At 36.4% G+C, this 13,208-nt stretch overlaps 1 protein-coding gene across 1 annotated transcript; it reads left to right on the plus strand.

Moving 5' to 3' along the window:
- Positions 4,938-8,212, plus strand: LOC109844064 (LRR receptor-like serine/threonine-protein kinase FLS2). The gene is made up of 2 exons (XM_020413075.1): positions 4,938-5,990; positions 6,082-8,212. The coding sequence occupies exons 1-2, from the start codon at positions 5,078-5,080 to the stop codon at positions 8,100-8,102; spliced, it is 2,934 nt and encodes a 977-aa protein (XP_020268664.1). The 5' UTR covers positions 4,938-5,077; the 3' UTR covers positions 8,103-8,212.

Below are 13,208 nucleotides of genomic sequence, written 5' to 3' on the forward strand. Positions count from 1 at the left end.
AGTGCACTAATGACAAACACAAATAAGTGATATGATCATGGAGTTCGGTCAACCACTTGACCTATGTCTTCGCTCCTTACCTCGAGGAGAGCTTCACTATCACAACCAGGTTTTCTACACTCACCCGAATAACATTTTCACCTCACACTCGATTTTCTAGATCACCGAAAACTTTACAACACTCATAATGTAACTACACTAACTACCACCTCAAGTATTGGTCTCTTGCCCGTGTCCTTCCTCAAGTGCTCGGAATTACCATTTCTCTCTAGACTTTACTACCGACCCTACTCCTCTTGGAAGCGACCCCGTCTCTCACCCTATACTCTTGGTGTACTAGTGTAATACAAAGTGAATCTCATAATAAGCACAATAAAACAAATGATTTTTCTCTAATATGGATGAGAACACAATGTAATCTCACACTCAATGATACACTCCCCCACAACCTAAATTATACTATGTATGAAAATACTAGAAGCTCAATGGTTGTGTGTGTAAGCAATGAGTAAATAAAATCAACTAAACTCAATATAAACACTAACTTAATAAAATAATAATCAAACAATATAAAAGTAAAGCTAGATTGAGTTTAGGGAAACTTCTCTATAGATAACAAGAGGGAGAGAGAGAGAAGAGTTGAAGCTCAAATAGCAAAGATGATCTTCTCTAGCTCTTGTGAAATTCTCTTCACAAACCGAAACTTGAAAATGCTTAAAAGCTTTTTAAACAAACTTAAACCAAACTTAAACCCCTTGTAAAACTTGTTTTAAAACATTCTTCTTGGATAATTTTTGGTCTAAGGTATGAGGGGTATTTATAGACATCCCAAGACACAAGAAAATCAAAACAAAAAGATCAAAAATCCAAAACAAGACAAGGCTGAAAAAACTAGCCGTTACAGCATCAGTCGACTGACGGGTTTCATCAGTCAACTGATGAGCTGACCGTTATAGGCATTTTCTAGCTCATTAGTCGACTGGCGACATTATCTGTCGACTGATGACCTCATCAGTCGACTAGTTAGTCGAGCAACATAGAAACAAATAGTTTTAATTATTCTAGGTGTTTTCTTCAGTCGACTGAACATTTTCATGAGTCGATTGATAACAAGTTATCAGCTTGATTAAAACAGTAAATCTGATTTTTGAAGTACCTTTAAAAATAGTAAACAAATTTCAAAAAATGTAAAACTTTGGAAAATATTTATAAACATGTTAGAAAAAGAATTTTTGGAATTGCACTTCTTAATAGTAAAAACTCATCATTTTACAAAAACGTCCAAAACATGAAAACATGAGGTACTTGAATTTTGATGGTTTGACATAAACCAAGTTTTGAAACTTTATAAAATAATTTTATAGACTTGATAAAAGATATAAATTATTGTTGTTAAGTCTATAAACAAGAATATAATATTTTAACAAAAATACACATGTTTTGTAAACTTTCAAAATAATAAACGTGATTTCATTGAACTAAATAAACTTGATATTGATGAAATCATATATAAGCATATAAACATGAAACAAATATCTATTTTCCAATTGTATTCATTTGTTTCATATATATAAACTTTAAAGTTATAAAACCAAAACATATAGTATATATATATAGTATTATAATATATAATATATATATATATATATATATAGTATATATATATATATATATATATATATATATAATATATATATATATATATATATATATATATATATATATATATATATATATATATATATATATATATATATATATATAGGTAAAAGCTTATGTCAACTTAAGTAGATTAGGAATAAGTCATCCATCAACTTTTTTAACCGTTGATATTGCATTGAGATCTGTGATAGATATGAAGAATCTTTTAAGATTTGTGCATCTTTTGATCGGCACAAATCTGTAGATAAGATGAGTGGAAATCCCCACGACCTCGTATCCACTTGTCCACCTCCTATCCACTTAAGTGATATGAGTTTTACTCTCTCTCTCTCTCCTTCATCTCTACTCTCCTATATATATAATATCATATAATATATTATATATAATATATATATATATATATATATATATATATATATATATATATATATAACTAAAACTTGTATGTGTGTATGTAACTGAGCTTGAAGTATCTACACACAAGTATAAACTTCTAAACTAAATATACCAAGCAATGATCTTCATGACACTCGATCTTGGTAACATGGACGAAGCTTGATTTTGTATATGTCTTGAATTGCAAAAGGCTTTAATCCACTATTCCTTCCATCCTTCAATGGATATGATCATGAAAGCTCTAGTCCATCCATCCTCCAACTTATTATTTGTGTACAATAAATAGGAAAACACAAATACTGGACAAACAACATTAGTAGTAAATTGTTTATTAAAACATCATCAAAACAAAAATGCTAACAGTTAGTGCTGTTAGGACTACTGTTAGGACTATGTCCGTGCAATGTCTCGTGTTTGAATAATTACAAGCATATATTTGAGTCTAATTAGTAGTTGAGATGATTTGTACAAGGTTCATATGTGAAGGAATCAATATCAAGATCGAACGGAGAAATTTCGTCTTAGCAAGATGAATCAGCATAGCAGAGTCATCGATGAGGATCATACTCATGGAGCACATGGTATTCGATGAGCATATCCTCTTATTAATGAATCTGTTGTTGTGCTCATCAATCAATAACTCTATATCGATGGTAAAAAAATTCAGAGAGCCTCTGATCATCGATGAGCACATATCTCATCGATGAGCCTGGATCAATGACCTTCAATTTTAAAGCACTCCATTGGTGATGAATATAGCAAAAGAAGTATAGTCATCAAGGACCAAAGGATTCACTAATTAATGAGGTTATGATCAGCTATGAGAAATCCAACTCATTGATGAGGCTGTATCAAATCAGGAGCCTTTGAGATATAATCTTAGCCATTCATTGCAGTTAAACATATTTCTATATTCATATAAATTAAAAAAAAAAAGTCTTTGAAGTCGTCCTCATGGACCATTGAAGACTTGTTTTCAAGACTTTTCCAACACATTCATCCATCCATTATTATCCACCATTGGTTATTAGAGTTTCTCCTCCTCAACCTATGCAATATTTCTGAATGACTCTTTGACAACTACACCCATGGAAGTAGTCACGGTTCTAATCACACATTAAAGGCAAACATAATGCAACTTTAGAATCTTTCTATACTAATTAATCTTTTTCTTAATTTTCTCATTGCCCATTTCTCACCCACTCCTCTCTTAGTATTAATAATATATATTTTCTAATTTCTAGTATATTACTACATCAATAACCTCTCGTACTTACAATCAATACAATTTGATGCACATTTTATATTCAGGTCAAAATAGAATTTAAAGAAACCCAGTTAACTTGAGTAACCTTTTAATCCAACACATATATAATAACAATACAATTTGCTTAAAATATGCCTAGATGTAGCAAATGAGTAACTGAAACAAAAAAAAGGCTGCAAGTGTTGCTAGTCAACTGCTTCTTAGCAGAACTTCCGATCATAGACATTAACAATATCTCAAGAGTTTTATGTTTTGTTGAATAAATAATTAATAAAAATCATTTAATTACAATCATAGAAATTAACGAAGTCTCCTTTGTCTTCCTTGTCTTTCGGATTGGGATCCTCTACTCATGCATAGTGATTCCTAATATTTGCTAATGCATCTCCACCCTTCATTGTGTGGACCCCACCTTCCACTTTGTACTCATCCACACAATGAAGGGTGGTGATGCATTAGCAAACATTAGGAATCACTATGCATGAGTAGAGGATCCCAATCCTTGTCTTTCACCATCTGAAGCCTTGTTCCTAATTAAGTATATAGTCTTTTCCCCCAAGTGTGATCTCTTTAGCATTTATTTACAAAAAGTTTGCTAAAACCAAAAAAATGTGTTGGAAAAAGGTTACAAGTGATGAAATTTCAATTTGAAAATTCAAAGTCTTGTAAATTTAGGTCTAGAGTGCTTTACATCATGATACTATAATAATAGTGACATAATTCAACCTTAAATAGAGTCACTTTTGTTTCTAGCTGGAATACATAACTAGTGAAAGTTAAGCATTTGTTTATTCTCTTAGAAATTAATAAAGCATTCGAAGTCGTTGTCGTGGACCGTGGAAGTCTTATTTGTAAAACTTTTCCTGCACGTTCAACTGTACATTATTATCCACCATTGGTTGTTGGGGTTTCTCCTCCTCTAACTTCTCCAAGCTTTTGAATGACTCTTCAACAATTGCACCATCGAAGTAGTCACTATTCTAATCACACATTAAAGACAAACATAATGTAACTTTAGAATCTTTCTATACTATATATCCTTTTTCCTATTGCTCATTTCTTATCCACTCCTCTCTTAGTGTTAAATATATATATATATATATATATCAGCATGCATGCATTGTTTTCTAATTTCTACATCCATAACACATCTTATTAACAATCAGTGCAGTTTGATGCACATCATATATTTAATTAGGTCAAAAGCGAACCTAAACAAAACCCATTAAATTAAGTAACCATAATCTAACACATAATAACAGTACAACTTGCTCAGAATATACCTAAATGTAGGAGACCCACTTGAAAGAAAAAAGTCCAAATGTCAAATTAAGGTGGTCAAATACATATATATATGAAGGGAAAAAAAGTATACCAAACAAGGAAAATGGCTACAATTGTGGATAGGTCACTGCTCCTCAGCACTATGTAGGAAATCTAAGGGGCGTTAAAAGATATTATTGTTCCAATCATAGAAATTAGATTCTTAATAGTTAATGAAAAGTATTTATTTCCAATCATAGAAATTAATGAAGTCTCCCGAGTCATGGCCGTTGCATGTGGAAGTCTTTTGTAATTAACCCCGTCTCTTTGCAAACTTTTCCAACACGTTCATAATTGATTGATTCTCCTTCCTCCTCTAGCTAGCTAGCTAGCTATGCGTGTATAAATATCCGCTGTTACTCGCTCTTTGGATAATTATTATCAATTAAAGTGATATCAATTCAGGAAATAATAATAGTTATTATAGTCATGGTGGCCATTAATGCCGTTGATCGGCTAAATCCCCATTCAGCAGCAGTAGTAGTCCTCCTAACCATAATATCCCTCTTCTCCTTTACACGTGCTGCTCCTCATCTCGTGTCCGGTGAGTGCCTGCCCATCGAAAGGGCTTCCCTCCTCGACTTGAAACGTGGTTTCTCCTTCGACATGGACTCTGTCACCAATTTGTCCTCATGGAAACCTGGGTCCAACTGCTGCAAGTGGGAGGGTGTCACCTGCGACCCCAATTCTGGCCACGTCATCAGCCTTGATCTCCATAGACGTGGTATCTCCGGTAAGCTAAGTGGCAGCCTCTTCAACCTCACCTCCCTCCAAACTCTCGACCTCTCTGACAATCTCTTTGAAGGAAGCTTTCCGCAGTCGGGGTTTGAGAATCTTGCCAAACTCACCTATCTCGACCTCTCCAACAATAGCTTCGAAGGAAGCTTTCCGCAGTCGGGGTTTGAGAATCTTACCCAACTCACGCATCTCGACCTCTCTGGCAATAACTTCGAAGGAAGCTTTCCGCAGTCGGGGTTTGAGAATCTTACCCAACTCACCTATCTCGACCTCTCCTCGAATAGCTTCGAAGGAAGCTTTCCGCAGTCGGGGTTTGAGAATCTTACCCAACTCACGCATCTCGATCTCTATTTGACGGAATTTAGCGGTCAGGTTCCCATCGGAATCTCCCACTTAACCAACCTCATTTTCCTTGGCATCGGACATGATGTACTACAACTTTGGAACCTTCCAAGTTTCCGAACTCTAGTTGGAAACCTTACCAATCTGAGGGAGCTCTACCTCTTCAAAGTCGACATGTCCTATGACCAAGACTGGAGCAACGCTTTGTCCACGTCACTGCCTCGCCTTCAAGCGCTCGCTCTATACAGTTGTGGTCTCTCAGGTGAACTCACCCATCTCAGTTTATTTGTTCTTAATAGTCAAGCATTAACATCTTTTTAGTTATTTGTAATTATACATTTGGAATTGCGCAGGATTATTGCCGACGGACATCAATCACTTCATCACATCACACATGAACCTGACTTCTCTGGGCTTATCAGATAATCCGATGCTTTCTGGAGGAATGCCAAATTTCCCAAAGAAAAATGCTTTGCAAGTTTTGTCACTCTCGGCCACAAATTTATCCGGAACCCTACCACCTGATTCTCTTGCAAACTTGAAACACTTGACAGACTTGGATCTTACGTATTGTGCTTTTTCTGGACCAATACCTTTCTCCATAGGGAATCTTACCCAGCTTGAATACTTATATCTTTCGTACAATGAATTTACTGGTGCCATCCCGAGATCACTATTTGAGCTCCCATCCCTTACAGAACTTAACCTTGGCCACAACAGCTTTAACGGGACAGTGAACCTAGACTCGTTTAGGAATCTCAGAGATTTAAGCAGCCTGGCGCTTTCAGGATTGATAGTCCAAGAAGTTAGCGAAAAATACTTCCATGTCTTCCCGAATCTAACTTATTTGACCTTAGCATCGTGCGGTCTCACAAAAGTTCCTACCTTTTTAAGATATCAAAATAAAATTGAACATCTTGATCTTTCAGATAACAAAATCGACGGAGGTATACCAAATTGGATCATTGATCAAAATTTGTCGAATTTGAACCTCTCCAACAACGGGTTCACTCATTTGGAAGAGCCATTTAATCTCTCTATGAGGCAAATGGGCTCTCTTGATCTCCATTCCAACATGCTTCAGAGACCAATTCCATTAGTTTTCCCATATGTTTACTATCTAGATTACTCAAATAACAACATCTCATCCGTCATCCCGTCAAACATTTCCTCCTCCCTTAATCAAACTAATAGTTTATTAATCGCCAATAATAGTCTCCAAGGACAAATCCCAATGTCTATCTGTGAAGCACACAACCTCCAATTCCTCGATCTTTCTCAGAATAATTTGAGCGGTCCCATACCATCATGTCTATTCCAAAACAACAGCGCCCTTATTGTTTTGAAACTCAGAGGGAACCGACTCCAAGGGACCATTCCTCTGCATCTTAATGAGGCATGCAAATTAGAGGCATTGATTATTAGTGACAATCATTTGGAAGGCCCATTACCCCGAACATTGCTTAATTGCACGTCACTAAAGGTTTTCGACATTGGAAATAATCACATAGTGGACACTTTTCCATTTTGGTTGGGAAATATGATTAACATGAACGTCCTTATTCTCCGCGGGAATGCACTTTATGGACAGGTGGAAACTATGGGAAACCATGAGACACATGAAAAAACATTTTCAGAAGTGAGAATCCTTGATCTTTCCTCCAACCACTTCGAAGGAAATTTGCCTTCAAAATGTTTTAACAACTTGGAATCCATGAAAAATTCTTCCATTTTGGATCATGGAGATAAAGGAGATAGTATGTCTTCTGAGGGGGTTCCTTATGAAGTTTTGATCAACAAGCAAGAATTTACCCTTGAGAGAATCCTAACAATATCATACACATTTGTTGATTTCTCGAATAATAGATTTGAAGGTAGTATTCCAGAAATGATCGGCGAACTCCATGGCCTCCACAAGTTGAACTTATCACATAATAGTCTCATCGGTAAGATTCCTCCATCGATTGGAAACATGACCCAGCTTGAACAATTAGACATTTCTGCAAATCATCTATCAGGAGAGATTCCCCAACAATTAACGTATCTCAATTTCTTAAGTTTTCTAAACCTCTCCAACAACAATTTGAATGGAAGAATCCCTCAAGGCGAACAGTTTAATACATTCTCAAACGCTACTTACTTGGAGAATCAAGGACTTTGTGGTAAACCATTATCAAAGCAATGCGGCAATGTCAACCCAAATGGAACAAGTGCAGCACCATCTATAATCTCTGATCATCCATCACCATCAGGCTATATCATTGGGCTTGCCCTATTTTTCGGTTTGGGATTCGGAGTGGGTTTAGCAGCAGTCGTTGTTCTTCAAAATGTGCAATGGAAATTTTGGAAAAGACAAAACGGTGCTCATGTCTAGTTATCCATGAATTGTTAGTTAAGTTGATCACTTGTGAAACTAGAGAATGATTCTCAGATTTTTCATGTTTTACGTATTACTATCAAATAAAATGAACTAGCTTGCCTCTCATTATGGTACCTCTACTCTATTCTAATAAAACATTTATATACAATAGGTAAATTTCACAATGCACGCTTAAGTTTGGGCATTTGTTAGGTTAACCCATAACTTTTATATATAACATCACAAAATTCTCCTTAAGATTTGAGAATTCTCAAATACTCCTTTCAAATGTCAACAATTTTCGACAAAAAACCAGCCTAAAATGCATGAACCATAAATTTTAATGAAAAAAATATCCCTTTGTGTAATTTTATCCTCACGTGAAAAAATACAGTAAATGTGCTAGGGATGTTTTTAAAAATTGTTGAAAGGTGAAGGGGGTTTCTGACAAGCCAAAACATAAGGGGTGTTTTGTGTCATTTGAAATGCTCAAACGTTTTTCTTTTTGGTTTTGGATTTGTGTGTGTGCGCGCGCGTGTGTGGGTGTGTGTCCATATAATTTTATAATTAAAATGGGACGTACGTACTATGAATATATCTAATACTTGCGAGGCAATTCTAGGTCATAAAATTGAGATTTTCTTAATATGCTATGCAACAAGGTAAGAAATCAACCCTAAATTATTAAAAGATGATAAAGCTTACAGACTACTATTTATGCATCACCAGACATAGATCTATTACGTATAAAAAAAATATCTGAAGAATATCATAGCTTGACCAGGATGAGGATCTTCATGCCTTCGTAAATCTGACTCCATCCTCCAACTTGAAATCGAAAAGAAAAATATTTGAGAGTAAATAGCTAAAAAATGCATTTTATCAAGAAAATTCATAAATTTTAATTTGATTATTTTAGATATTGTGAGTAACTGAAGAAACATATTGATGTTTTATGAATTAGAAGGACACAAAACTTTTATATGATGGTCAGGCATGAACCTTGTATGTTTCACAAATTCACTGACACATGGACTTCTCAAAAAAAAAAGAGCATTTATGAGAAAATTATTGGGCCAAAGGTATATATCTTAAGACCCAAATTATTAAGTCAGCTTCAATAAGCTCTAGGTAAATAGGAAGGATGGATTATTTAGGAGAATCTCCTCAATTGTCCCAAATAATATCACTATTCACGAGGTCAACAAGACATTGTGAAGAAAAGAGTCCCATTTTAAAGAGAAAATTCGATTGAAACTTATTATCGTCAACTAGTCTGCATGAAACCCTTGAGGTTAATTATCTGGTTTTTAGTTTGTTTTCTTTTTCTTTTTCTTTTTTTTAATGTAAGCTGGGATAGTTGAGGAACATATGTCCTGAAATACAACTGAAGATTAATGCTAGAAGAGTAAGAAGAAAAACGAATAATGTTTTAAGATATTGATACTGGGTGGAAAGAATACACAAACAAAAGTAAAAGAAGTTTTTTAACACAAAAGTATCACTTTCTGATTATGTGGTTTATTTAATTTCATTCTGAAGTTTCTGTGCATATTTATAGAGGACTACAATAATAAATAACAGAATAAATTCTTATGGAAATGAATTCCATAATGTAACACTTAGTAGAAGCCAAAATTTACAAAATTAATTAAAGAATCTAGTTTTCAAAGTGCAAATACTCCATTATAGGCCAAATAATCTAAAACAGTAAAAAAATTATTTTCTATTAAAAATATTATACATTAACGCAAAAATAAATGACCTAAAAGAAGCATGAAAGTAAAAGGAGAAAGCCTTTACTGCTAATTACCTGCATAAGTCTCTCCCGAAATGCAAAAATCCTCATGCTTGTAGTGAGGAAACCTCTCAAACCAACTCACCGGCAAAGCATATGGGACCAAAACTGCAAACAAACAAAAATTAGAAACCAATATCATAAACAGAACTTTCATCTACTTGAAACAATACATACATTTTCCCCAAAAATGGAAAAACAAAAGATTGACAACTTGCTCTTTTATCCCTACCAATATACAGATCTTTCAAAGTATTCATGTCAACCGTAATTGTTGACAGCAACAATTGTGCAAAAATAAAAAAGGTGGCGGTCCCCATAAAAATAAATGCACCGAAAGTGGGAGCGAGCACCGAAAAGTTAGCATAGTAAAAGGAAAAATATTATAAAATTAAGAATAGTGTTTTCCCAACCGCTATAAATAGACCCAAAACTCTTCAAGGAAAAATCCATCCCAAAGTTAACTCCATATATAGAAGAGTGAGAGAGAAAAATACATAGAGTTTCTCATTGTAAAGAGAGATTGTAATTGTTCGCGCCGAAAGTTGATTTCTTCATTACAGGACTCATTACAACTTCAATCGTTACAATAAGTTCAAAAAGGAAGGACTTTTTATACGACTCCTTACACAATGAAAATAAAAAAGATTACAACTTTCTAGAAAACATACATAGAGAGATCGTTTGTCAGTCTTCTGCTTGCATGGGATCTTTACCGGTGCTAGGGTTTATCCGTGGACCACCAAATGATCAGATTCGATTGATTTCGTTGCCTCAAAAAGAAGACAATAAATTAAAGTAATTATCTCAGCAATGGTGAGATAAACGCTCTTCTTGAGATTACAATAATGGTGTGATCTCAAGGGAAGCGGATGAATGGGGCTGAAAGAACTGTAGATTTATCAAACTCTCCTCCTTTTTGTCAAAGAACTCGCTAAAGACTTGCTTCCTCCTTGTTGAAATTCGTGCTCCTCACTCTCCAAAACGTCAGGGCTTCGCCGTGCTCCGAAATTCTAGATACGTGCGAATGAAGGCCCTAGGGCTATATTTATAGGCTTAAAAAGCTCTATTTTCGGATAAGAACGAACAATTTGATCTTATCCTCAGTTGTAACCACTTCACCACGTTCAAAGATAGCCTCAAGTAGGAGATGTCTTGGCATCTCACGGATGATCATGAGTGAGTCCATTGTGGATTCATTACCCAGCAGAAGACCCCGGGTTCTGATGGATATAATTACATTCGTGGCCTTCGATCAGGAATCTTGGGACTTGATACAGCTTTGTCGCGGATCAACTGTCGATAGCTGCTAATACAGTGAGTAATCGGCTTGCTAGACTTGGGAGGAAACTTCCTATGAAGGACTATAGGTGCTATGGTTGGGTTCACTCACTAGCAAAGAAGTGGTGGACTCGTATGACGAGCTGTGGACTCGTATGACGAGCTTTGTTCTCGGGCGTTGGGGTAATGAGCTGAAGCAGAACGGATTATACGCATCGATACGGGCTACTATGTATGGATTGTCAATCAGTAAATACCACTTCTTAGCATTGTTGGAGCTTTATAATCCGGACACCAACACTTTCTTGACCCGTAATGGAGAGTTGGGGTTAGCTCTTGATGAGATGCAGAAAGTTTTTGGACTTCCAATGGGTGATTATCCATATCAGGAGTACTTCCCTTCTAATCGGCAGTTGAGGCAATTGAAGAAAGCTTCCTCTGATATGTACGACACGTTTTGGGATCTCACATGTCACTACCAGATGACTCTAGTTAGCATAAACCCCATGGCTAAGAAGAAAACACAGATAAGCCTGAAGTAATTCGCTGATTATTTGTTTTAGTATCTGGAGAGTAGTTCCAGTAAAATAGTTTGTGAGTTAGCCCATCTGACTCCCTCAGAGATCAACGACCTGATTGAGAAGACATGTGCTCGATCATTCACTACTTCTGCTATTGAGGGACATTTTCCAGCGGGGACTAAGTTTCATACATTCTTGTGGCATGTGCAAAAGCGTATTCGATCTATGACTCTTCTGGTGGGGTATCTCGCCATTTGGTTGAAGAAATATATTATCCCATATCAGTTCTCCGATGCTTTACTGATATAGGTTCTCTTCCTGACCGTCCAGTTAGCTCATGGGAAGGATCTCTCCTTACTTCCGGTGATGGTTACGGATATTCATTGTAGGCTTAGATACCTGGTTGATGTATTTACACAAATAGGGTCCAAACCGTCGACCGAGATTCCTTCCGTCAAGGTCGAGCTCCCGTATGCATATTTGATGACATGGCTCATCCTTCATCGTCCCGATTTGATGTCAGCCCCGAGCACCACCGATACCTTTGTGCCCTTCCTGCAATTATTAGAAGAGAGCAAATGGTTTTTGAAGACTTTCACTGAGGCGAAGCAAGAGCTTTAGATCCACAAGTGTTAGGAATTCTTCAAGTGTTTTCCTCATTTCTCTGGCCGTTACGACTAGGTATTGATTGATGAAGAGAAGCCGAAAATATGATGTACTTCCCTTGATGTTGGTTGTTTCCGGTAGTTGGTGAACATCCGCCTCGGGTATCTCATCTTTCGGGTGAAAGGACGTTGTTACATAGAGCCTTATTTACCTAATCGGTTTGCTCGTCAGTTTGGTTATGACCAACTGTACGTTGGTAATCCGAACCGAGGCTTGAGGACTGAGGGTGGTCTTATAGACGGTGTTCGAGAATGGTTCTAGCATTTAATAGGTTAAACGGGTGCCACTTTTACTCTCCCTGCATCCAAGCACAAGCCACAACTTACCTTCCTCAGTTGCAAGTGGCTCATTGTTGCTAATGATCTTATGAAATTGAAGGACATTGCCGAGTTGGAGGCCGAAGATTTAGTTCGAGCTATTGCTAAGGCTGCCCGTGACACTGAGCTTTTGAAGAAGCAGGGAAAGAAGCCTGTTAATCAATCCCGCAAAGGCATAGATAGAGTAAAGGATGAGGAGGAGCTCCTTCCTACTGATGACGAAGAGGAGACTTTTGAAGAATACCTTGGAGATACAGATATCAGATTTGGAGGAGATGAGGAAGAGCTTGAGACAGGTCTGTTAGACTCTTTCTTCTCAGAATTACTAAATCTAGCATTTGCTCGTCGAGCTTAGCGATCTATTTTTCCTAAACCTCCATCGGCTCCACAAAATCCGAGGTGAGAGGTTTTGTTTACTTATCCTAACAAGATGACTTTTGTTACCCAGGTGGAATGGTTGAAGAGGACAAGCCTCTTATTTTTTGTCGCGCAAGATCTTGGTCCACCGCTGAGGCTACTGCACGGGTTGAGGTACATG

This window comes from Asparagus officinalis, chromosome 5 (genome assembly GCF_001876935.1).
Source record: "Asparagus officinalis chromosome 5, Aspof.V1, whole genome shotgun sequence".
NCBI lineage: Eukaryota > Viridiplantae > Streptophyta > Magnoliopsida > Asparagales > Asparagaceae > Asparagus > Asparagus officinalis.